General features: G+C 48.0%; 1 protein-coding gene across 1 annotated transcript; it reads left to right on the top strand.

The window, feature by feature from the left end:
- Positions 1–292: 292 nt before the first annotated feature.
- On the top strand, positions 293–24,274 carry chodl (chondrolectin). The gene is made up of 8 exons (XM_079583076.1): positions 293–357; positions 16,104–16,288; positions 16,367–16,503; positions 18,320–18,480; positions 22,338–22,388; positions 22,492–22,548; positions 23,999–24,095; positions 24,174–24,274. Exons 1-8 carry the CDS (start codon positions 306–308, stop codon positions 24,241–24,243), a joined length of 810 nt encoding a protein of 269 aa, XP_079439202.1. The 5' UTR covers positions 293–305; the 3' UTR covers positions 24,244–24,274.
- The last annotated feature ends 976 nt before the right edge of the window (positions 24,275–25,250 follow it).

A 25,250-nucleotide genomic window follows, 5' to 3' on the forward strand; every position in this document is an offset into this window, starting at 1 on the left:
GATCGGCTCCTCCTCCATCACAATGACTCCATTACTCCGACTGAAACTCCAGATGCCCTTCCTCCTCCTCCTCCTCCTCCTCTTCACTCTCTAATCTCAAAGCCGTGACGTCATCGCAGTGGGCGGAGCCTCGGGGTGAGAGAGAGAGAGAGTGTGAGGGCGAGAGACGGGGGAGGCGGAGCTGAGGAGGAGAGGAACGCAGACAGCGAGGAGCGCCTTCAGGAGACACTTCACTTCACCAGAGAGGAGCCATGTCCGCCTCCCCCTGAGAGCCCCCCCCCCCCTCGGAGATGCTGGCCGTTGTCATGGTGACGCTGGTGGCGGTCGCCGCGGGAGACGGGGCCCGGGTCGTCAGCGGTGAGTGACTTTAAAGATCAGAGTTTGGAAAGAACGAACCCGAGACTAGAAGCTTCGACTGAGGCGCTGCCCTGACCCTGTAGGCCTTAGCTTTCAAATGTCACTCTAACCCTGTAGGCCTTAGCTTTCAAATGTCACTCGAACTTTTACCCCTTAACTCACGCCTGAACCGAGCACCTTTACTCCAGCTTTACCCCAATCCAAAAGCTTCTGGGAAAAAGGTGAGGAAAAGCGACAAAACTGAGACGAAAACAATGATGAAAATGGGAAAAAAGTGACAAAAAAATGGACAAAAAAACACGAAAAAATTACAAAAAAATACATTAAAAATGGACAAAAACAAGGATGAAAATGTGACAAAAGTGACAAAAAAATGAGAAAAATTTGACGGAAAATTGAGGAAAAAATGGACAAAAAAGTGACAAAAAAATTACAAAAATGGACAAAATTTGACAAAAAAAGTGAGAAAAATTTGACGAAAAATTGAGGAAAAAATGTACAAAAAAAAATCGAAAAAGTGATGAAAAAAAAATCTGATGTGAGGAAAAAGATCAATATAGTTTTGCAGGTCTTAGCTTTCAAATGTCACTCGAACTTTTACTTTTACCTTAACTCGAGCCTGAACCGAGCACATTTACTCCAGCTTTACCCCAATCCAAAAGCTTCTGGAAAAAAGGTGAGAAAAGAGCGACAAAACTGAGACAAAAACAAGGAGGAAAATGGGAAAAAAGTGACGAAAAAATGACAAAAAAAGGAGCAAAAATTGACGAAAAAACACGAAAAAATTACAAATAAATAAATAAAAAATGGACAAAAACAAGGATGAAAATGTGACAAAAGTGACGAAAAAATGAGAAAAATTTGACAAAAAATTGAGGAAAAAACGTACAAAAAAAAATCGAAAAAGTGATGGAAAAAAAATCTGATGTGAGGAAAAAGATAAATATAGTTTTGCAGGCCTTAGCTTTCAAATGTTACTCTGACTTTTTCTTTAACCTTTAACTCCCACCTGAACCCAGCACCTTTACTCCAGCTTTACCCCAATCCGAAGCTCCTGGAAAAAAGGTGTGGAAATAGCAACAAAACTGAGACGAAAACAAGGATGAAAATGGGAAAAAAGTGACGAAAAAATGACAAAAAAAAGAGAAAAATTGACGAAAAATGGAGGAAAAAGTGATAAGAATTTGACAAAAAAATGGACAAAAAAAAATGAAAAAATTACAAAAAAATACATTAAAAATGGACAAAAACAAGGATGAAAATGTGACAAAAGTGACAAAAAAATGAGAAAAATTTGACGGAAAATTGAGGAAAAAATGGACAAAAAAGTGACAAAAAAAATCGAAAAAGTGATGGAAAAAAAATCTGATGTGAGGAAAAAGATCAATATAGTTTTGCAGGTCTTAGCTTTCAAATGTTACTCTAACTTTTACTTTAACCTCTTAACTCCCGCCTGAACCCAGCACATTTTCTCCAGTTTGGCTTTACCCCAATCCAAAAGCTTCTGGGAAAAAGGTGTGGAAATAGCAACAAAACTGAGACGAAAACAATGATGGAAATGTGAAAAAAGTGACGAAAAAATGACAAAAAATGGAGGAAAAAGTGATAAGAATTTGACAAAAAAGTGACAAAAAAATGGACCAAAAAACCCCGAAAAAGTAACGAAAAAATTACAAATAAATAAATAAAAAATGGACAAAAACAAGGATGAAAATGTGACAAAAGTGACAAAAAAATGAGAAAAAATTGACGGAAAATTGAGGAAAAAATGGACGAAAAGTGACAAAAAAGTGATGAAAAAACTGTGCCGTGAGGAGAAAGATCCGTTTAGTTCTGCAGGTGTTTCAGATGAGGCGTCGCTCTGGCCACAGGATTGGGGTAAAGCTCTGGGTTCAGGCGGGAGGTCAGAGGTTAAACTGGAGTGAGGTCATTACTGGAGTAAATACGTGTTTGTTTTCATGACTTTGTCCTGGTGTCTCGTCGCCCTCGCTCTCGTTATGATGTTAGTGTGACATTTGAAAGCTAAGATCCTCCTGAGTCTGATCCTCCTGAGTCTGATCCTCCTGAGTCTGATCCTCCTGAGTCTGATCCTCCTGAGTCTGATCCTCCTGAGTCTGATCCTCCTGATCCTCCTGAGTCTGATCCTCCTGAGTCTGATCCTCCTGATCCTCCTGAGTCTGATCCTCCTGAGTCTGATCCTCCTGAAGAGCTAAAGTGCTGCAGCTCCTGCAGCTCCTCCACGTAAACGATATCTTTAAGTTTATTATGAATCCATTAGAGCAGGTCTGAAACCAGAGCCGACACCTTCGTCTGTACCGGGGTCTGAGAGCGGGACTGACTCACTGCAGACCGGAATCACAAACACCCCCTGACACCTCCCTCTGAAACACCTCCCTCTGAGACCAGGAGGAGGCGCCACACTGACCCAGCAGAAACATCTCTCAGACCAGAGTCTCTCAGTCACACTGTTGACGCTCTCCGTTCTCGATGGTTCTCGATGGTTCTCGCTGGTTCTCGCTGGTTCTCGCTGGTTCTCGCTGGTTCTCGCTGGTTCTCGCTGGTTCTCACTGGTTCTCGCTGGTTCTCGCTGGTTCTCGCTCAGAGCTTAGTTTGTAAATGAGTATTTTCAGGAACATGTTTGGTCTGATGTGAGGGATTGGGGGAACAGGCCAAAACATTTGCAGGACACTCTCATTAGACGACCTGGCAGGGGAGGAGGCCGGTCAGACCTGGCAGGGGAGGAGGCCGGTCAGACCTGGAGGGGAGGAGGCCGGTCAGACCTGGCAGGGGAGGAGGCCGGTCAGACCTGGCAGGGGAGGAGGCCGGTCAGACCTGGCAGGGGAGGAGGCCGGTCAGACCTGGCAGGGGAGGAGGCCGGTCAGACCTGGCAGGGGAGGAGGCCGGTCAGACCTGGCAGGGGAGGAGGCCGGTCAGACCTGGCAGGAGAGGAGGCCGGTCAGACCTGGCGGGGGAGGAGGCCGGTCAGACCTGGCAGGGGAGGAGGCCGGTCAGACCTGGCAGGGGAGGAGGCCGGTCAGACCTGGCAGGGGAGGAGGCCGGTCAGACCTGGCAGGCCCAAGCGTGTTGTGAGGGTCTGTTGGGAACGACTGGCGGATCCCTCTGTCAGTGGGGTCTTCAGCTCCCACCTCCGGAAGAGCTTCTCCCAGATTCCGGGGGAGGCGGGGGACATGGAGTCAGAGTGGACTCTGTTCTCCTCCTCCATTGTCGATGCGGCTGCTCGTAGTTGTGGCCGTAAGGTCTCTGGTGCCTGTCGCGGCGGCAATCCCCGAACCCGGTGGTGGCGCCCGGAAGTAAGGGATGCCGTCAAGCTGAAGAAGGAGTCCTACCTGGCCTTGTTGTGGGACTCCTGAGGCAGCTGAGAGGTACCGGCAGGCCAAGTGCAGGGGGGGGGCGGCCTGGCCATGTGTCCGTTCTGGAAGAGCACAAAGGGCCACCGGTCCCGCCTCAACCGAGCTTTACCCAAACCTAAAAGCTAAAAAGAAAAGCATCAAAATAGCGAGAAAAAAAGAGGATGAAAACATGAGAAAAACAGGGGCAAAGAAACACAACAAAAAATGATAGAAAAAATAATTAAAATTCAACAAAAAAATTACAAAAATTCAACAAAAAGTGACAAAAATTAATTGGTTTGGGCGGGGGGTAAGAGGTTAAAATATGTATTTGTGGAAGTGCACAATTACGCTAGTTTGGGCCAGGCTGGTCCGAGTCCAGGGCTGTTTTTAAGTCCCAGTCCGCCCCTGGCCAAGCTGCTGCAGCTCGGGCGGTCGCGGAGGCTAAAACTCGGGTCTGGGAGGAGTTCGGGGAGGCCATGGAGGAAGACTATCGGTCGGCCTCGAAGAGATTCTGGCAAACCATCCGGCGTGAGAAAGCTCCTCGGTGGCTCCGGGGGTGGATAAGATTCGCCCTGAGTACCTTAAGTCTCTGGATGTTGTAGGACTGTCTTGGCCGACACGTCTCTGCAACATCGCGTGGCGGTCGGGGACAGTGCCCCTGGATTGGCAGACCGGGGTGGTGGTCCCTCTCTTTAAGAAGGGGGATCGGAGGGTGTGTTACAATTACAGAGGAATCACCCTCCTTAGCCTCCCCGGTAAGGTCTACTCCAGGGTGCTGGAGAGGAGGATCCGGCCGATAGTTGAACCTCGGATCCAGGAGGAACAATGCGGTTTTCGTCCTGGTCGTGGCACACTGGACCAGCTCTATACCCTTCATCGGGTGCTCGAGGGTTCATGGGAGTTCGACCAACCAGTCCACATGTGTTTGTGGATCTGGAGAAAGCGTTCGACCGCGTCCCTCGTGGTGCCCTGTGGGGGTGCTCCGGGAGTATGGGGTCCGGGGCCCTCGTGGTGCCCTGTGGGGGTGCTCCGGGAGTATGGGGTCCGGGGCCCTCGTGGTGCCCTGTGGGGGGGGCTCCGGGAGTATGGGGTCCAGGGCCCTCGTGGTGCCCTGTGGGGGGTGCTCTGGGAGTATGGGGTCCGGGGCTCTCGTGGTGCCCTGTGGGGGGTGCTCTGGGAGTATGGGGTCCGGGGCCCTCGTGGTGCCCTGTGGGGGGTGCTCTGGGAGTATGGGGTCCGGGGCTCTCGTGGTGCCCTGTGGGGGGTGCTCTGGGAGTATGGGGTCCGGGGCCCTCGTGGTGCCCTGTGGGGGGTGCTCTGGGAGTATGGGGTCCGGGGCCCTCGTGGTGCCCTGTGGGGGGTGCTCTGGGAGTATGGGGTCCGGGGCTCTCGTGGTGCCCTGTGGGGGGGGCTCCGGGAGTATGGGGTCCGGGGCCCTCGTGGTGCCCTGTGGGGGGTGCTCCGGGAGTATGGGGTCCGGGGCCCTCGTGGTGCCCTGTGGGGGGTGCTCCGGGAGTATGGGGTCCGGGGCTCTCGTGGTGCCCTGTGGGGGGGGCTCCGGGAGTATGGGGTCCGGGGCCCTCGTGGTGCCCTGTGGGGGGTGCTCCGGGAGTATGGGGTCCGGGGCCCTCGTGGTGCCCTGTGGGGGGTGCTCTGGGAGTGTGGGGTCCGGGGCCCTCGTGGTGCCCTGTGGGGGGTGCTCCGGGAGTATGGGGTCCGGGGCCCTCGTGGTGCCCTGTGGGGGGGGCTCCGGGAGTATGGGGTCCGGGGCCCTCGTGGTGCCCTGTGGGGGGTGCTCCGGGAGTATGGGGTCCGGGGCCCTCGTGGTGCCCTGTGGGGGGTGCTCTGGGAGTATGGGGTCCAGGGCCCTCGTGGTGCCCTGTGGGGGGTGCTCCGGGAGTATGGGGTCCGGGGGCCTCGTGGTGCCCTGTGGGGGGTGCTCCGGGAGTATGGGGTCCGGGGCTCTCGTGGTGCCCTGTGGGGGGGCTCCGGGAGTATGGGGTCCGGGGCCCTCGTGGTGCCCTGTGGGGGGTGCTCTGGGAGTATGGGGTCCGGGGCTCTCGTGGTGCCCTGTGGGAGGTGCTCCGGGAGTATGGGGTCCGGGGCTCTCGTGGTGCCCTGTGGGGGGGGCTCCGGGAGTATGGGGTCCGGGGCTCTCGTGGTGCCCTGTGGGGGGGGCTCCGGGAGTATGGGGTCCGGGGCCCTCGTGGTGCCCTGTGGGGGGGGCTCCGGGAGTATGGGGTCCGGGCCCTCGTGGTTCATTGCCGGCAGTAAGTCAGACCAGAACGCTCAGTCCAGCCACTAGGGGGCGCTTAAATAAAAATATAAGGAAAGAATTCCACAGGCGTCCAGCAGAGGGCACTGACATAATGATCAGGATATAAACACAGACAGTCTGCCCCTGGGCAGCTGTGGCTACACTGGTAGCTTAGTGAATGAATACTGTCTGTAGACGTGACACAGACTTTTAAAGTGCAGTAAATCTAAGCCGTTTTTATGAGTTTACAGCTCATTATTATTCATCATTTAAAAAAGTTTCCTCAACAGTATTTTCCCCAAACATACCGTGGACATTCAGGTGCTTCTAAAACATGAAGGTTTCAGGGCCGTGTTCTCCAACCCTCCACTACACCAGGCGTCTTATAGAGAAGCTGTAAAAAAAAAAGATTTAGCTGAAAACATTGATATTAAGGACTTGCTCAAAAGTCACACGGCGCCGATCCAAGATTCAGACACTTTTATTACTTTCAATTCAGTCAAAACAAGCTCAGCTGTAGATGGTCTAAAACCACTACAGTCCTGGTGTCAGGTGGTGAAACCGATGTAAATATTGGAAAATATTATTTTAGTTTAAAAGTCTTCATTTGTTTTAAAAGAAAATGTTTAGCCATGCTAACAAATGCTAACGCTAATGCAAGAGGCCACATAAAAGCAGATTTAATTAAATGAGTTGCTAATGTCAGGGGGTTCAACTGCAAAAACACCAAATTACATCTAATAATATAGGATATAAAGCCTATATCTGTGTCTTATACTGAGGATATAAAGCCTATATCTGTGTCCTATACTGAGGATATAAAGTCTATATATCTGTGTCTTATACTGAGGATATAAAGCCTATATCTGTGTCTTATACTGAGGATATAAAGCCTATATCTGTGTCCTATACTGAGGATATAAAGCCTATATCTGTGTCTTATACTGAGGATATAAAGCCTATATCTGTGTCCTATACTGAGGATATAAAGCCTATATCTGTGTCCTATACTGAGGATATAAAGCCTATATCTGTGTCCTATACTGAGGATATAAAGCCTATATCTGTGTCCTATACTGAGGATATAAAGTCTATATCTGTGTCCTATACTGAGGATATAAAGCCTATATCTGTGTCCTATACTGAGGATATAAAGCCTATATCTGTGTCCTATACTGAGGATATAAAGTCTATATCTGTGTCCTATACTGAGGATATAAAGTCTATATCTGTGTCCTATACTGAGGATATAAAGTCTATATCTGTGTCCTATACTGAGGATATAAAGTCTATATCTGTGTCCTATACTGAGGATATAAAGTCTATATCTGTGTCCTATACTGAGGATATAAAGTCTATATCTGTGTGCTATACTGAGGATATAAAGCCTATATCTGTGTCTTATACTGAGGATATAAAGTCTATATCTGTGTCCTATACTGAGGATATAAAGTCTATATCTGTGTCCTATACTGAGGATATAAAGCCTATATCTGTGTGCTATACTGAGGATATAAAGCCTATATCTGTGTCCTATACTGAGGATATAAAGCCTATATCTGTGTCCTATACTGAGGATATAAAGCCTATATCTGTGTCCTATACTGAGGATATAAAGCCTATATCTGTGTCCTATACTGAGGATATAAAGTCTATATCTGTGTCCTATACTGAGGATATAAAGCCTATATCTGTGTCCTATACTGAGGATATAAAGCCTATATCTGTGTCCTATACTGAGGATATAAAGTCTATATCTGTGTCCTATACTGAGGATATAAAGTCTATATCTGTGTCCTATACTGAGGATATAAAGTCTATATCTGTGTCCTATACTGAGGATATAAAGTCTATATCTGTGTCCTATACTGAGGATATAAAGCCTATATCTGTGTCCTATACTGAGGATATAAAGTCTATATCTGTGTCCTATACTGAGGATATAAAGTCTATATCTGTGTCCTATACTGAGGATATAAAGTCTATATCTGTGTCCTATACTGAGGATATAAAGTCTATATCTGTGTCCTATACTGAGGATATAAAGTCTATATCTGTGTGCTATACTGAGGATATAAAGTCTATATCTGTGTCCTATACTGAGGATATAAAGCCTATATCTGTGTCCTATACTGAGGATATAAAGTCTATATCTGTGTCCTATACTGAGGATATAAAGCCTATATCTGTGTGCTATACTGAGGATATAAAGCCTATATCTGTGTCCTATATCTGTGTCCTATACTGAGGATATAAAGCCTATATCTGTGCTATACCGTATAGGCCAGCGTGGGGGGGTTGGGGGGGGGCAGAGTCTGGGTAAAGTGATGATGCTGCAGAGAGAATGCAGCTAATCACTTAAAGTAGCTCAGTCTGTCTTTAACACGATTAATCAGCGTTTACAGCAGCTCCCCCTGGACGGGCCCCACCACGCACATATACACACACACACACACACACACACACACACACACACACACATATACACACTCACACACACACACACACACACACACGCACATATACACACTCACACACACACACACACACACACACACACACACACACACACACACACACACACACGGCCCCCACGGGACACGCCCCCGCGCAGACAGGCCCCTCCCCCGGGACAGAGGCCACTTAAGGAAACTCTTCGACAAATCTGAAACAAAAACAAAACCTGATCTTCTCAAAAACAGGATTAAGATTATTCACAGACTCAGGCTGTGTCTGAATGTCCTCACTCTTCCCTATATAGTCCCTATATAGTCTCTATATAGAGACTATATAGTCTCTATATAGTCACTATATAGTCACTATATAGTGACTATATAGTCTCTATATAGTCACTATATAGTCACTATATAGTGACTATATAGTCTCTATATAGTCACTATATAGTCACTATATAGTGACTATATAGTCTCTATATAGTCACTATATAGTCACTATATAGTGACTATATAGTCTCTATATAGTCACTATATAGTCACTATATAGTGACTATATAGTCACTATATAGTGGTCACATGTTGTAGGGGTGTCCGAATGTCCAGAGAGAAAAAAGTAGTTCACTCGAAGTTTCCCACAATGCATCTGGAAAAGTAGTGAGCATCGATGGTCACTAAACGGGTCAATATTTCCCACAATGCACTGGGAGAGTCTGAGAAGAGCCTGACAGAGACAGGTCTTTGAACTAAACACGACTGAAGTAAATCAGCTGTTTCAGTCGAGTGTTTGTGTTTCTCATGAATAAACGACCAAAATATAAACGGTTACGGTGAAAAGATGCTAACGCTAGCTGCTAACCTTTAGCTGGAGCTGTTAAATGACCGACAGCTTCATGCTAACGTTAGCTGCTAACCTTTAGCTGGAGCTGTTAAATGACCGACAGCTTCATGCTAACGTTAGCTGCTAACCTTTAGCTGGAGCTGTTAAATGACCGATAGCTTCATGCTAACGTTAGCTGCTAACCTTTAGCTGGAGCTGTTAAATGACCGATAGCTTCATGCTAACGTTAGCTGCTAACCTTTAGCTGGAGCTGTTAAATGACCGACAGCTTCATGCTAACGTTAGCTGCTAACCTTTAGCTTGAGCTGTTAAATGACCGACAGCTTCATGCTAACGTTAGCTGCTAACCTTTAGCTTGAGCTGTTAAATGACCGACAGCTTCCTCTCGAATAATCACGTAAAATCCATGTGAAGTAAAAGCGTATCTGACTCGTATTTATCATAAATATTCCACTGTCTCTGAGTCTGGTTGGTTTTTATCACAGAAATATTTTATTCCCGGAGTTTATTGAACTTTTAGCAGATGTCGTCGCTCAATCTGCTGGTGTTCGGACACCGGGCTCTGACCTCACGTCTCTGAGCTCACGCTGGGGAGATATTATTTTGTGATGATAGTAACGCCTGTAAAAGTGCCAAAACAGTCGTTCTGTTTCATAAAATAAACGTTTGTAACAATAAATAAATTCAGATAAAAAAAAAAAACAACATATCTGAAAGGACAAGATCGCGAATACAAGCGGCCAAAATGAGTTTCCTTCGCAGGGTGGCTGGGCGCACCCTCCGAGATCGGGTGAGGAGCTCAGTTACCCGGGAGGAGCTCGGAGTAGAGTCGCTGCTCCTTCACGTCGAAAGGAGCAGCTGAGGTGGCTCGGGCATCTGTTCCGGATGCCTCCTGGTCGCCTCCCGCGGGAGGTGTTCCAGGCATGTCCTAGTGGGACAAGGCCTCGTGGAAGGCCCAGGACACGGTGGTGGGACTATGTCTCCGAGCTGGCCTGGTGTCGCCTCGGGGTCAGAACAGCTGGAGGAGGTGTGGCCTCGGGGTCAGAACAGCTGGAGGAGGTGTGTGTGGATCGGGAAGTTTGGGCATCTCTGCTGAGACTGCTGCCCCCGCGACCCGGCCCCGGATAAAGCGGAAGAAAATGGATGGATGGACAACATATCTGCAGCCACAGCGCGTGCGACGTTACGCAGCGCGGAGAAAGTCGTGTCTTGTGTCCGAATCGCCAACAGAATCAGTCACTATATAGTGCGGCCTGTGTAGTGAATGAGGGGTTAGGGAATAGTGTGGACATTCGGATACAGCCTCAGTGTTTGTGTCTGTTGTTCCTGTAGGTCACATGGTCTGTTGTTCCCGTAGGTCACATGGTCTGTTGTTCCTGTAGGTCACATGGTCTGTTGTTCCCGTAGGTCACATGGTCTGTTGTTCCCGTAGGTCACATGGTCTGTAGGTCACATGGTCTGTTGTTCCCGTAGGTCACATGGTCTGTTGTTCCTGTAGGTCACATGGTCTGTTGTTCCCGTAGGTCACATGGTCTGTTGTTCCCGTAAGTCACATGGTCTGTTGTTCCCGTAGGTCACATGGTCTGTTGTGTCTGTTGCTCCTGTAGGTCACATGGTCTGTTGTTCCTGTAGGTCACATGGTCTGTTGTTCCCGTAAGTCACATGGTCTGTTGTTCCCGTAGGTCACATGGTCTGTTGTTCCTGTAGGTCACATGGTCTGTTGTTCCTGTAGGTCACATGGTCTGTTGTGTCTGTAGGTCACATGGTCTGTTGTTCCCGTAGGTCACATGGTCTGTTGTGTCTGTTGTTCCTATAGGTCACATGGTCTGTTGTTCCTGTAGGTCACATGGTCTGTTGTTCCCGTAGGTCACATGGTCTGTTGTTCCTGTAGGTCACATGGTCTGTTGTTCCCGTAGGTCACATGGTCTGTTGTTCCCGTAGGTCACATGGTCTGTTGTTCCTGTAGGTCACATGGTCTGTTGTTCCTGTAGGTCACATGGTCTGTTGCTCCTGTAGGTCACATGGTCTGTTGTTCCCGTAGGTCACATGGTCTGTTGTTCCCGTAGGTCACATGGTCTGTTGTTCCCGTAGGTCACATGGTCTGTAGGTCACATGGTCTGTTGTTCCCGTAGGTCACATGGTCTGTTGTTCCCGTAGGTCAAATGGTCTGTTGTTCCTGTAGGTCACATGGTCTGTTGTTCCCGTAGGTCACATGGTCTGTTGCTCCTGTAGGTCACATGGTCTGTTGTTCCCGTAGGTCACATGGTCTGTTGTTCCCGTAGGTCACATGGTCTGTAGGTCACATGGTCTGTTGTTCCCGTAGGTCACATGGTCTGTTGTTCCTGTAGGTCACATGGTCTGTTGTTCCTGTAGGTCACATGGTCTGTTGTTCCCGTAGGTCACATGGTCTGTTGTTCCTGTAGGTCACATGGTCTGTTGTTCCCGTAGGTCACATGGTCTGTTGTTCCCGTAGGTCACATGGTCTGTAGGTCACATGGTCTGTTGTTCCCGTAGGTCACATGGTCTGTTGTTCCTGTAGGTCACATGGTCTGTTGTTCCTGTAGGTCACATGGTCTGTTGTTCCCGTAGGTCACATGGTCTGTTGTTCCTGTAGGTCACATGGTCTGTTGTTCCCGTAGGTCACATGGTCTGTTGTTCCTGTAGGTCACATGGTCTGTTGTTCCCGTAGGTCACATGGTCTGTTGTTCCCGTAAGTCACATGGTCTGTTGTTCCCGTAGGTCACATGGTCTGTTGTTCCTGTAGGTCACATGGTCTGTTGTTCCCGTAGGTCACATGGTCTGTTGTTCCTGTAGGTCACATGGTCTGTTGTTCCTGTAGGTCACATGGTCTGTTGTGTCTGTAGGTCACATGGTCTGTTGTTCCCGTAGGTCACATGGTCTGTTGTGTCTGTTGTTCCTATAGGTCACATGGTCTGTTGTTCCTGTAGGTCACATGGTCTGTTGTTCCCGTAGGTCACATGGTCTGATGTTCCCGTAGGTCACATGGTCTGTTGTTCCTGTAGGTCACATGGTCTGTTGTTCCTGTAGGTCACATGGTCTGTTGCTCCTGTAGGTCACATGGTCTGTTGTTCCCGTAGGTCACATGGTCTGTTGTGTCTGTTGTTCCCGTAGGTCACATGGTCTGTTGTTCCCGTAGGTCACATGGTCTGTAGGTCACATGGTCTGTTGTTCCCGTAGGTCACATGGTCTGTTGTTCCCGTAGGTCAAATGGTCTGTTGTTCCTGTAGGTCACATGGTCTGTTGTTCCCGTAGGTCAAATGGTCTGTTGCTCCTGTAGGTCACATGGTCTGTTGTTCCTGTAGGTCACATGGTCTGTTGCTCCTGTAGGTCACATGGTCTGTTGTTCCCGTAGGTCAAATGGTCTGTTGCTCCTGTAGGTCACATGGTCTGTTGTTCCCGTAGGTCAAATGGTCTGTTGCTCCTGTAGGTCACATGGTCTGTTGTTCCCGTAGGTCAAATGGTCTGTTGTTCCTGTAGGTCACATGGTCTGTTGTTCCCGTAGGTCAAATGGTCTGTTGCTCCTGTAGGTCACATGGTCTGTTGCTCCTGTAGGTCACATGGTTTGTCTGTTGTTCCTGTAGGTCACATGGTCTGTTGTTCCTGTAGGTCACATGGTCTGTTGTTCCTGTAGGTCACATGGTCTGTTGCTCCTGTAGGTCACATGGTCTGTTGTTCCTGTAAGTCACATGGTCTGTTGTTCCCGTAAGTCACATGGTCTGTTGTTCCCGTAAGTCACATGGTCTGTAGGTCACATGGTCTGTTGTTCCCGTAAGTCACATGGTCTGTTGTTCCCGTAAGTCACATGGTCTGTTGTTCCCGTAAGTCACATGGTCTGTTGCTCCTGTAGGTCACATGGTCTGTAGGTCACATGGTCTGTTGTTCCCGTAAGTCACATGGTCTGTTGTTCCCGTAAGTCACATGGTCTGTTGTTCCCGTAAGTCACATGGTCTGTAGGTCACATGGTCTGTTGTTCCCGTAAGTCACATGGTCTGTTGTTCCCGTAAGTCACATGGTCTGTTGTTCCCGTAAGTCACATGGTCTGTTGCTCCTGTAGGTCACATGGTCTGTAGGTCACATGGTCTGTTGCTCCTGTAGGTCACATGGTCTGTTGCTCCTGTAGGTCACATGGTCTGTTGTTCCCGTAGGTCACATGGTCTGTTGTTCCCGTAGGTCACATGGTCTGTTGTTCCCGTAGGTCACATGGTCTGTTGTTCCTGTAGGTCACATGGTCTGTTGTTCCCGTAGGTCACATGGTCTGTTGTTCCCGTAGGTCACATGGTCTGTTGTTCCTGTAGGTCACATGGTCTGTTGTTCCCGTAGGTCACATGGTCTGTTGTTCCCGTAGGTCACATGGTCTGTTGCTCCTGTAGGTCACATGGTCTGTTGTTCCCGTAGGTCACATGGTCTGTTGTTCCTGTAGGTCACATGGTCTGTTGTTCCTGTAGGTCACATGGTCTGTTGCTCCTGTAGGTCACATGGTCTGTTGTTCCTGTAGGTCACATGGTCTGTTGTTCCTGTAGGTCACATGGTCTGTTGTTCCCGTAGGTCACATGGTCTGTTGCTCCTGTAGGTCACATGGTCTGTTGTTCCTGTAGGTCACATGGTCTGTTGTTCCTGTAGGTCACATGGTCTGTTGTTCCTGTAGGTCACATGGTCTGTTGTTCCTGTAGGTCACATGGTCTGTTGCTCCTGTAGGTCACATGGTCTGTTGTTCCCGTAGGTCACATGGTCTGTTGTTCCTGTAGGTCACATGGTCTGTTGCTCCTGTAGGTCACATGGTCTGTTGTTCCCGTAGGTCACATGGTCTGTTGCTCCTGTAGGTCACATGGTCTGTTGTTCCTGTAGGTCACATGGTCTGTTGCTCCTGTAGGTCACATGGTCTGTTGTTCCTGTAGGTCACATGGTCTGTTGCTCCTGTAGGTCACATGGTCTGTTGTTCCTGTAGGTCACATGGTCTGTTGTTCCTGTAGGTCACATGGTCTGTAGGTCACATGGTCTGTTGTTCCCGTAGGTCACATGGTCTGTTGTTCCCGTAGGTCACATGGTCTGTTGTTCCTGTAGGTCACATGGTCTGTTGTTCCTGTAGGTCACATGGTCTGTTGTTCCCGTAGGTCACATGGTCTGTTGTTCCCGTAGGTCACATGGTCTGTTGTTCCCGTAGGTCACATGGTCTGTTGTTCCTGTAGGTCACATGGTCTGTTGCTCCTGTAGGTCACATGGTCTGTTGTTCCTGTAGGTCACATGGTCTGTTGCTCCTGTAGGTCACATGGTCTGTTGTTCCTGTAGGTCACATGGTCTGTTGTTCCTGTAGGTCACATGGTCTGTTGTTCCTGTAGGTCACATGGTCTGTTGTTCCTGTAGGTCACATGGTCTGTTGCTCCTGTAGGTCACATGGTCTGTTGTTCCTGTAGGTCACATGGTCTGTTGTTCCTGTAGGTCACATGGTCTGTAGGTCACATGGTCTGTTGTTCCCGTAGGTCACATGGTCTGTTGTTCCCGTAGGTCACATGGTCTGTTGTTCCTGTAGGTCACATGGTCTGTTGTTCCTGTAGGTCACATGGTCTGTTGTTCCCGTAGGTCACATGGTCTGTTGTTCCCGTAGGTCACATGGTCTGTTGTTCCCGTAGGTCACATGGTCTGTTGTTCCTGTAGGTCACATGGTCTGTTGCTCCTGTAGGTCACATGGTCTGTTGTTCCTGTAGGTCACATGGTCTGTTGCTCCTGTAGGTCACATGGTCTGTTGTTCCTGTAGGTCACATGGTCTGTTGTTCCTGTAGGTCACATGGTCTGTTGTTCCTGTAGGTCACATGGTCTGTTGTTCCTGTAGGTCACATGGTCTGTTGTTCCTGTAGGTCACATGGTCTGTTGTTCCTGTAGGTCACATGGTCTGTTGTTCCTGTAGGTCACATGGTCTGTTGTTCCTGTAGGTCACATGGTCTGTTGTGTCTGTTGTTCCTGTAGGTCACATGGTCTGTTGTTCCTGTAGGTCACATGGTGTGTCTGTTGTTCCTGTAGGTCACATGGTCTGTTGTTCCTGTAGGTCACATGGTCTGTTGCTCCTGTAGGTCACATGGTCTGTTGTTCCTGTAGGTCACATGGTGTGTCTGTTGTTCCCGTAGGTCACATGGTCTGTTGTGTCTGTTGTTCCTGTAGGTCACATGGTCTGTTGTTCCTGTAGGTCACATGGTGTGTCTGTTGTTCCTGTAGGTCACATGGTCTGTTGTTCCTGTAGGTCACATGGTCTGTTGCTCCTGTAGGTCACATGGTCTGTTGTTCCTGTAGGTCACATGGTGTGTCTGTTGTTCCTGTAGGTCACATGGTCTGTTGTTCCTGTAGGTCACATGGTCTGTTGTTCCCGTAGGTCACATGGTCTGTTGTTCCCGTAGGTCACATGGTCTGTTGTGTCTGTTGTTCCTGTAGGTCACATGGTCTGTTGTTCCTGTTGTTCCTGTAGGTCACATGGTCTGTTGTTCCTGTAGGTCACATGGTCTGTTGTTCCTGTAGGTCACATGGTCTGATGTTCCTGTAGGTCACATGGTGTGTCTGTTGTTCCTGTAGGTCACATGGTCTGTTGTTCCTGTAGGTCACATGGTGTGTCTGTTGTTCCCGTAGGTCACATGGTCTGTTGTGTCTGTTGTTCCTGTAGGTCACATGGTCTGTTGTTCCTGTAGGTCACATGGTCTGTTGTTCCTGTAGGTCACATGGTCTGTTGTTCCTGTAGGTCACATGGTCTGTTGTTCCTGTAGGTCACATGGTCTGTTGTTCCTGTAGGTCACATGGTCTGTTGTTCCCGTAGGTCACATGGTCTGTTGTTCCCGTAGGTCACATGGTCTGCCCGGGAGCAGACAGACCCTGTTATAAGATGGCGTACTTCCCCTCGGTGGCCAGCAGGGTGTCGTTCTCGGAGGCGGTGCAGGCCTGCAGCACCGACCAGGGCAACTGGACCGTGTCTCTGCTGAGCATCGAGTCCGAGGAGGAGCAGCGGACGATCGAGAGCCTCCTGCAGGTCAGTGTGAGCCTCAGGAGGACGATCGAGAGCCTCCTGTAGAGCCTGGGTCTTACCTGTAACCGTCTCTCCTTGTAGGGGCTGCGCTCGGACTCGGACTCGGGAATAACTGACGGCGATTTCTGGATCGGTTTGACTCGAGCCGAAGCCTCAGAGCAGAACCAGTCCTGCCCCAAGCTGTACGGCTGGACCGACGGGAGCCCCGCCCCCTACAGGTGAGCCCCGCCCCTACAGGTGAGCCCCGCCCCCTACAGGTGAGCCCCGCCCCCTACAGGTGAGCCCCGCCCCCGCCCCTACAGGTGAGCCCCGCCCCTACAGGTGAGCAGCGCCCCTACAGGTGAGCCCCGCCCCTACAGGTGAGCCCCGCCCCTACAGGTGAGCAGCGCCCCTACAGGTGAGCAGCGCCCCCTACAGGTGAGCCCCGCCACTACAGGTGAACCCCGCCACTACAGGTGAGCCCCGCCCCTACAGGTGAGCCCCGCCCTTACAGGTGAACCCCGCCACTACAGGTGAGCCCCGCCCTTACAGGTGAGCCCCGCCCCTACAGGTGAGTCCCGCCCCCTACAGGTGAGCAGCGCCCCTACAGGTGAGCCCCGCCCCTACAGGTGAGCCCCGCCCCTACAGGTGAGCCCCGCCCCCTACAGGTGAGCAGCGCCATCTACAGGTGAGCCCCGCCCCTACAGGTGAGCAGCGCCATCTACAGGTGAGCCCCGCCCCCTACAGGTGAGCCCCGCCCCTACAGGTGAGCCCGGATCCTACAGGTGAGCAGCGCCCCTACAGGTGAGCCCCGCCCCCACAGGTTAGCCCCGCCCCTACAGGTGAGCCCCGCCCCTACAGGTGAGCCCCGCCCCCTACAGGTGAGCCCCGCTCCTACAGGTGAGCCCCGCCCCCTACAGGTGAGCCCCGCCCCTACAGGTGAGCCCCGCCCCTACAGGTGAGCCCCGCTCCTACAGGTGAGCCCCGCCCCTACAGGTGAGCCCCGCCCCCTACAGGTGAGCCCCGCCACTACAGGTGAACCCCGCCACTACAGGTGAGCCCCGCCCCTACAGGTGAGCCCCGCCCTTACAGGTGAACCCCGCCACTACAGGTGAGCCCCGCCCTTACAGGTGAGCCCCGCCCCTACAGGTGAGTCCCGCCCCCTACAGGTGAGCAGCGCCCCTACAGGTGAGCCCCGCCCCTACAGGTGAGCCCCGCCCCTACAGGTGAGCCCCGCCCCCTACAGGTGAGCAGCGCCATCTACAGGTGAGCCCCGCCCCTACAGGTGAGCAGCGCCATCTACAGGTGAGCCCCGCCCCCTACAGGTGAGCCCCGCCCCTACAGGTGAGCCCGGATCCTACAGGTGAGCAGCGCCCCTACAGGTGAGCCCCGCCCCCACAGGTTAGCCCCGCCCCTACAGGTGAGCCCCGCCCCTACAGGTGAGCCCCGCCCCCTACAGGTGAGCCCCGCTCCTACAGGTGAGCCCCGCCCCCTACAGGTGAGCCCCGCCCCTACAGGTGAGCCCCGCCCCTACAGGTGAGCCCCGCTCCTACAGGTGAGCCCCGCCCCTACAGGTGAGCCCCGCCCCCTACAGGTGAGCCCCGCCCCTACAGGTGAGCCCCGCCCCCGCCCCTACAGGTGAGCCCCGCCCCTACAGGTGAGCCCCGCCCCTACAGGTGAGCCCCCCATCTACAGGTGAGCCCCGCCCCTACAGGTGAGCCCCGCCCCTACAGGTGAGCCCCCGCTCCTACAGGTGAGCCCCGCCCCCTACAGGTGAGCCCCGCCCCTACAGGTGAGCCCCGCCCCTACAGGTGAGCCCCGCCCCTACAGGTGAGCCCCGCCCCTACAGGTGAGCCCCGCCCCTACAGGTGAGCCCCGCCCCTACAGGTGAGCCCCACCCCTACAGCTACATTTCCTGTTGGACACAAGTGTTAGTTTAGCATTAGTACTTGTAGTGACAGTATTAGTAGTATTTGTAGTATCAGTAGTAGTTAGTACAGTATGCGCAGTATTAGTGGTAGTATTTTGAAGTATTTAACGATACTTTTCGTGTAGGAACTGGTACGAGGACGAGCCGTCGTGTGGGGGCGAGGCCTGCGTGGTCATGTACCATCAGCCCACTGCACTTCCTGGTCTGGGCGGAGCTTATCTGCACCAATGGAACGACGACCGCTGCAACATGAAGCACAACTTCATCTGCAAATACAAGTACTCAGGTACAAATACTACTACTACTACTTCATCTGCAAATACAAGTACTCAGGTACAAATACTACTACTACTACTGCTTCATCTGCAATTACAAGTACTCAGGTACAAATACTACTACTACTACTTCATCTGCAAATACAAGTACTCAGGTACAAATACTACTACTACTACTTCATCTGCAAATACAAGTACTCAGGTACAAATACTTCTACTACTACTACTACCACAACTTCATCTGCAAATACAAGTACTCAGGTACAAATACTACTACTACTACTACTACTACCACAACTTCATCTGCAAATACAAGTACTCAGGTACAAATACTACTACTACTACTACTTCATCTGCAAATACAAGTACTCAGGTACAAATACTACTACTACTACTACTTCATCTGCAAATACAAGTACTCAGGTACAAATACTTCTACTACTACCACAACTTCATCTGCAAATACAAGTACTCAGGTACAAATACTACTACTACTACTACTGCTTCATCTGCAAATACAAGTACTCAGGTACAAATACTACTACTACTACTACTACTTCATCTGCAAATACAAGTACTCAGGTACAAATACTACTACTACTACCACAACTTCATCTGCAAATACAAGTACTCAGGTACAAATACTACTACTACTACTACTGCTTCATCTGCAAATACAAGTACTCAGGTACAAATACTACTACTACTACCACAACTTCATCTGCAAATACAAGTACTCAGGTACAAATACTACTACTACTACTACAACTTCATCTGCAAATACAAGTACTCAGGTACAAATACTACTACTACTACTACTTCATCTGCAAATACAAGTACTCAGGTACAAATACTTCTACTACTACCACAACTTCATCTGCAAATACAAGTACTCAGGTACAAATACTACTACTACTACTACTACTTCATCTGCAAATACAAGTACTCAGGTACAAATACTACTACTACTACCACAACTTAATCTGCAAATACAAGTACTCAGGTACAAATACTACTACTACTACCACAACTTCATCTGCAAATACAAGTACTCAGGTACAAATACTACTACTACTACCACAACTTCATCTGCAAATACAAGTACTCAGGTACAAATACTACTACTACTACTACAACTTCATCTGCAAATACAAGTACTCAGGTACAAATACTACTACTACTACTACTTCATCTGCAAATACAAGTACTCAGGTACAAATACTACTACTACTACTTCATCTGCAAATACAAGTACTCAGGTACAAATACTACTACTACTACTACTGCTTCATCTGCAAATACAAGTACTCAGGTACAAATACTACTACTACTACTACTTCATCTGCAAATACAAGTACTCAGGTACAAATACTACTACTACTACTTCATCTGCAAATACAAGTACTCAGGTACAAATACTACTACTACTACTACTTCATCTGCAAATACAAGTACTCAGGTAAAAATACTACTACCACTACTACTACTTCATCTGCAAATACAAGTACTCAGGTACAAATACTACTACTACTACTACTACTTCATCTGCAAATACAAGTACTCAGGTACAAATACTACTACTACTACTTCATCTGCAAATACAAGTACTCAGGTACAAATACTACTACTACTACTACTTCATCTGCAAATACAAGTACTCAGGTACAAATACTACTACTACTACTACTACTTCATCTGCAAATACAAGTACTCAGGTACAAATACTACTACTACTACCACAACTTCATCTGCAAATACAAGTACTCAGGTACAAATACTACTACCACTACTACTACTACCACAACTTCATCTGCAAATACAAGTACCCAGGTACAAATACTACTACTACTACCACTACTTCATCTGCAAATACAAGTACTCAGGTACAAATACTACTACTACTACTACTACTTCATCTGCAAATACAAGTACTCAGGTACAAATACTACCACAACTTCATCTGCAAATACAAGTACTCAGGTACAAATACTACCACAACTTCATCTGCAAATACAAGTACTCAGGTACAAATACTACTACTACTACTTCATCTGCAAATACAAGTACTCAGGTACAAATACTACCACAACTTCATCTGCAAATACAAGTACTCAGGTACAAATACTACTACTACTACTACTTCATCTGCAAATACAAGTACTCAGGTACAAATACTACTACTACTACTACTACTTCATCTGCAAATACAAGTACCCAGGTACAAATACTACTACTACTACTACTACTACTACTTCATCTGCAAATACAAGTACTCAGGTACAAATACTACTACTACCACAACTTCATCTGCAAATACAAGTACCCAGGTACAAATACTACTACTACTACTACTACTACTACTTCATCTGCAAATACAAGTACTCAGGTACAAATACTACTACTACTACTACTACTTCATCTGCAAATACAAGTACTCAGGTACAAATACTACTACTACTACTACTACTTCATCTGCAAATACAAGTACCCAGGTACAAATACTACTACTACCACAACTTCATCTGCAAATACAAGTACCCAGGTACAAATACTACTACTACTACTACTACTACTACTTCATCTGCAAATACAAGTACTCAGGTACAAATACTACTACTACTACTACTACTTCATCTGCAAATACAAGTACTCAGGTACAAATACTACTACTACTACTACTACTTCATCTGCAAATACAAGTACCCAGGTACAAATACTACTACTACTACTACTACTACTACTTCATCTGCAAATACAAGTACTCAGGTACAAATACTACTACTACCACAACTTCATCTGCAAATACAAGTACCCAGGTACAAATACTACTACTACTACTACTACTACTACTTCATCTGCAAATACAAGTACCCAGGTACAAATACTACTACTACTACTACTACCACAACTTCATCTGCAAATACAAGTACCCAGGTACAAATACTACTACTACTACCACTACTTCATCTGCAAATACAAGTACTCAGGTACAAATACTACTACTACTACTACTACTTCATCTGCAAATACAAGTACTCAGGTACAAATACTACCACAACTTCATCTGCAAATACAAGTACTCAGGTACAAATACTACCACAACTTCATCTGCAAATACAAGTACTCAGGTACAAATACTACTACTACTACTTCATCTGCAAATACAAGTACTCAGGTACAAATACTACCACAACTTCATCTGCAAATACAAGTACTCAGGTACAAATACTACTACTACTACTTCATCTGCAAATACAAGTACTCAGGTACAAATACTACCACAACTTCATCTGCAAATACAAGTACTCAGGTACAAATACTACCACTACTTCATCTGCAAATACAAGTACTCAGGTACAAATACTACCACAACTTCATCTGCAAATACAAGTACTCAGGTACAAATACTACTACTACTACTTCATCTGCAAATACAAGTACTCAGGTACAAATACTACTACTACTACTACTTCATCTGCAAATACAAGTACTCAGGTACAAATACTACTACTACTACTACTTCATCTGCAAATACTCATCAGGCGTTCATGTTGTTTTCTCCACCCACTAAAACATGTACAATAGGTCCGGTATAAGAGCGAGTGGTTTTGGGGTCAGTCTGGAGTGAATGAGGGAAACTCGTCAACACAGGGTTGTAAAGTGCAAGTCATTATTGCTACGACTACAAGTACTACTACAAGTACTACTACAAGTACTACTACAAGTACTACTACAAGTACTACTACAAGTACTACTACAAGTACTACTACAAGTACTAATACAAGTACTAATACAAGTACTACAGATATTCCTACTGTTACTCCTCAGCTCCTGGAGCTCCTTCAGAATAAAAGTCTGTTTGTTTCAGATCCTGAGACGACGACTCGCGGCGGCTCTCCACGACTCGGCCCGACCACAGGTGAGGGATTACTGCAGTACTACTGCATCAAATACTTCATCCAATACTGCAGTACTTCATGTAATGTGACAGATATTTCCTATAGTGTTTCTCTTTGTTTCAGCCTCGAGTTCAACCACAGAGGGAAAGGCCCCGCCCCCGATCGGAGACACCCAATCACGTACGGGGAGTATATGGAATACTTCAGAGTACTGTGGAGTATTTGGAATACCGCAGAGTACTGTGGAGTATTTGGAATACCGCAGAGTACTGTGGAGTATATGGAATACTTCAGAGCACTGTGGAGTATTTGGAATACCGCAGAGTACTGTGGAGTATATGGAATACTTCAGAGCACTGTGGAGTATTTGGAATACCGCAGAGTACTGTGGAGTATTTGGAATACCGCAGAGTACTGTGGAGTATATGGAATACTTCAGAGTACTGTGGAGTATATGGAATACTTCAGAGTACTGTGGAGTATTTTGGAATGCTTTATGAATCACAACCATAGAAATATAATGGTATTTTTCCTATAGCCCTTAGCTTTAGCTTTAGCTTTAGCTTTAGCAGTTGTTTAGCAGCAACAGTGGAAATAGTATTAATGACATATTTGTGTACTGTAGTGATGCTAGTAGCAATAGTAGTAGTAGTAGTTGTAGCACTAGTAGCAGTAGCAGTAGTAGCAGTAGTAGCAGTAGTTGTAGTAGTAGTAGTAGTAGCAGTAGTTGTAGTAGTAGTAGTAGTAGTAGTAGCAGTAGTTGTAGTAGTAGTAGTAGTAGCAGTAGTTGTAGTAGTAGTAGTAGTAGTAGTAGCAGTAGTTGTACTAGTAGCAGTAGTAGTAGTAGTAGTAGTAGCAGTAGTTGTACTAGTAGCAGTAGTAGTAGTAGTAGCAGTAGTAGTAGTAGCAGTAGCAGTAGCAGCAGTAGTAGTAGTAGTAGTAGTAGCAGTAGTTGTACTAGTAGCAGTAGTAGTAGTAGCAGTAGCAGTAGCAGCAGTAGTAGTAGCAGTAGCAGTAGCAGCAGTAGCAGTAGTAGTAGTAGTAGCAGTAGTTGTACTAGTAGCAGTAGTAGTAGTAGTAGTAGTAGCAGTAGCAGTAGTAGTAGCAGTAGTAGTAGCAGTAGTAGTAGCAGTAGCAGTAGTTGTAGTAGTAGTAGTAGTAGCAGTAGTTGTACTAGTAGCAGTAGTAGTAGTAGTAGTAGTAGCAGTAGTTGTACTAGTAGCAGTAGTAGTAGTAGTAGTAGTAGTAGTAGTAGTAGCAGTAGCAGCAGTAGTAGCAGTAGTAGCAGTAGTAGTAGTAGCAGTAGTAGTAGTAGTAGCAGTAGCAGCAGTAGTAGCAGTAGCAGTAGTAGTAGTAGCAGTAGTAGTAGTAGTAGTAGCAGTAGCAGCAGTAGTAGCAGTATCATTAGCTGTAGTAGCTGTAGTAGCAGTAGCAGCAGTAGTAGTAGTTGTAGTAGTAGCAGTAGTTGTAGTAGTAGCAGTAGTTGTAGTAGTAGCAGTAGTTGTAGTTCTAGTAGCAGTAGTAGCTCTAGTTGTAGTAGTAGCAGTAGTAGCAGTAGTAGCAGTAGTAGTAGTAGTAGCAGCAGTAGTAGCAGTAGTAGTAGTAGTAGTAAAGTATTTGTGTACTGCAGTGATGCTGGTCGTGTACATCCTCCTTCCGACGGTCCCGTTGTTGCTGATGATCCTCGTGGCGTCTGGAAGCTGCTGCTGCCAAAGACTCCACAGCTCGTAAGTACTGACAATACTGCAAATACTGCCATGACTGCAGTACTTTGAAGTATTCTAAAGTATTTCCTGTGTCCTCAGTAAATCCCGCTCCAAGACTCCTGACCAGACCAACCTGTGGATCTCCCAGAACCAGGACCAACCCGCCTAGACCCTACCTCCTTCACTACCTCCTACCTCCTACCTCCTTCACTACCTCCTACCTCCTTCACTATCTCCTACCTCCTTCACTACCTCCTACCTCCTTCACTATCTCCTACCTCCTTCACTATCTCCTACCTCCTTCTCTACCTCCTACCTTCTACCTCCTTCACTATCTCCTACCTCCTACCTCCTTCACTATCTCCTACCTCCTTCACTATCTCCTACCTCCTTCACTATCTCCTACCTCCTTCTCTACCTCCTACCTTCTACCTCCTTCACTACCTCCTACCTCCTTCACTATCTCCTACCTCCTTCACTACCTCCTACCTCCTTCACTACCGCATGTCCTTCATACATTCTCGTTTCCTCTCCTTCCTCCTCGTTTCCTCTCCTTCCCCCTCGTTTCCTCTCCTTCCTCATTTCCTCTCCTTCCTCCTCGTTTCCTCTCCTTCCTCCTCGTTTCCTCTCCTTCCTCCTCGTTTCCTCTCCTTCCTCCTTGTTTCCTCTCCTTCCTCGTTTCCTCTCCTTCCTCCTCGTTTCCTCTCCTTCCTCGTTTCCTCTCCTTCCTCGTTTCCTCTCCTTCCTCCTTGTTTCCTCTCCTTCCTCGTTTCCTCTCCTTCCTCCTCATTTCCTCTCCTTCCTCCTCGTTTCCTCTCCTTCCTCGTTTCCTCTCCTTCCTCCTCATTTCCTCTCCTTCCTCCTCGTTTCCTCTCCTTCCTCGTTTCCTCTCCTTCCTCCTCATTTCCTCTCCTTCCTCCTCGTTTCCTCTCCTTCCTCCTTGTTTCCTCTCCTTCCTCCTTGTTTCCTCTCCTTCCTCCTTGTTTCCTCTCCTTCCTCCTTGTTTCCTCTCCTTCCTCGTTTCCTCTCCTTCCTCCTCATTTCCTCTCCTTCCTCCACATTTCCTCTCCTTCCTCCTCGTTTCCTCTCCTTCCTCCTCGTTTCCTCTCCTTCCTCCTCGTTTCCTCTCCGTCCTCGTTTCCTCTCCTTCCTCCTCGTTTCCTCTCCTTCCTCCTC

The sequence above is a fragment of the Gobius niger genome, assembly GCF_951799975.1.
Source record: "Gobius niger genome assembly, contig: SCAFFOLD_61, whole genome shotgun sequence".
NCBI lineage: Eukaryota > Metazoa > Chordata > Actinopteri > Gobiiformes > Gobiidae > Gobius > Gobius niger.

Bases quoted from the DNA above. Each gene is read 5' to 3' on its own strand.
- chodl (XM_079583076.1), top strand. From the start codon at position 306: ATGGTGACGCTGGTGGCGGTCGCCGCGGGAGACGGGGCCCGGGTCGTC. The intron at 18,481-22,337 runs GTACAAATACTA...TGTTTGTTTCAG, and splicing joins CTGCAAATACAAGTACTCAG to ATCCTGAGACGACGACTCGC. The intron at 22,389-22,491 runs GTGAGGGATTAC...TCTTTGTTTCAG, and splicing joins ACGACTCGGCCCGACCACAG to CCTCGAGTTCAACCACAGAG.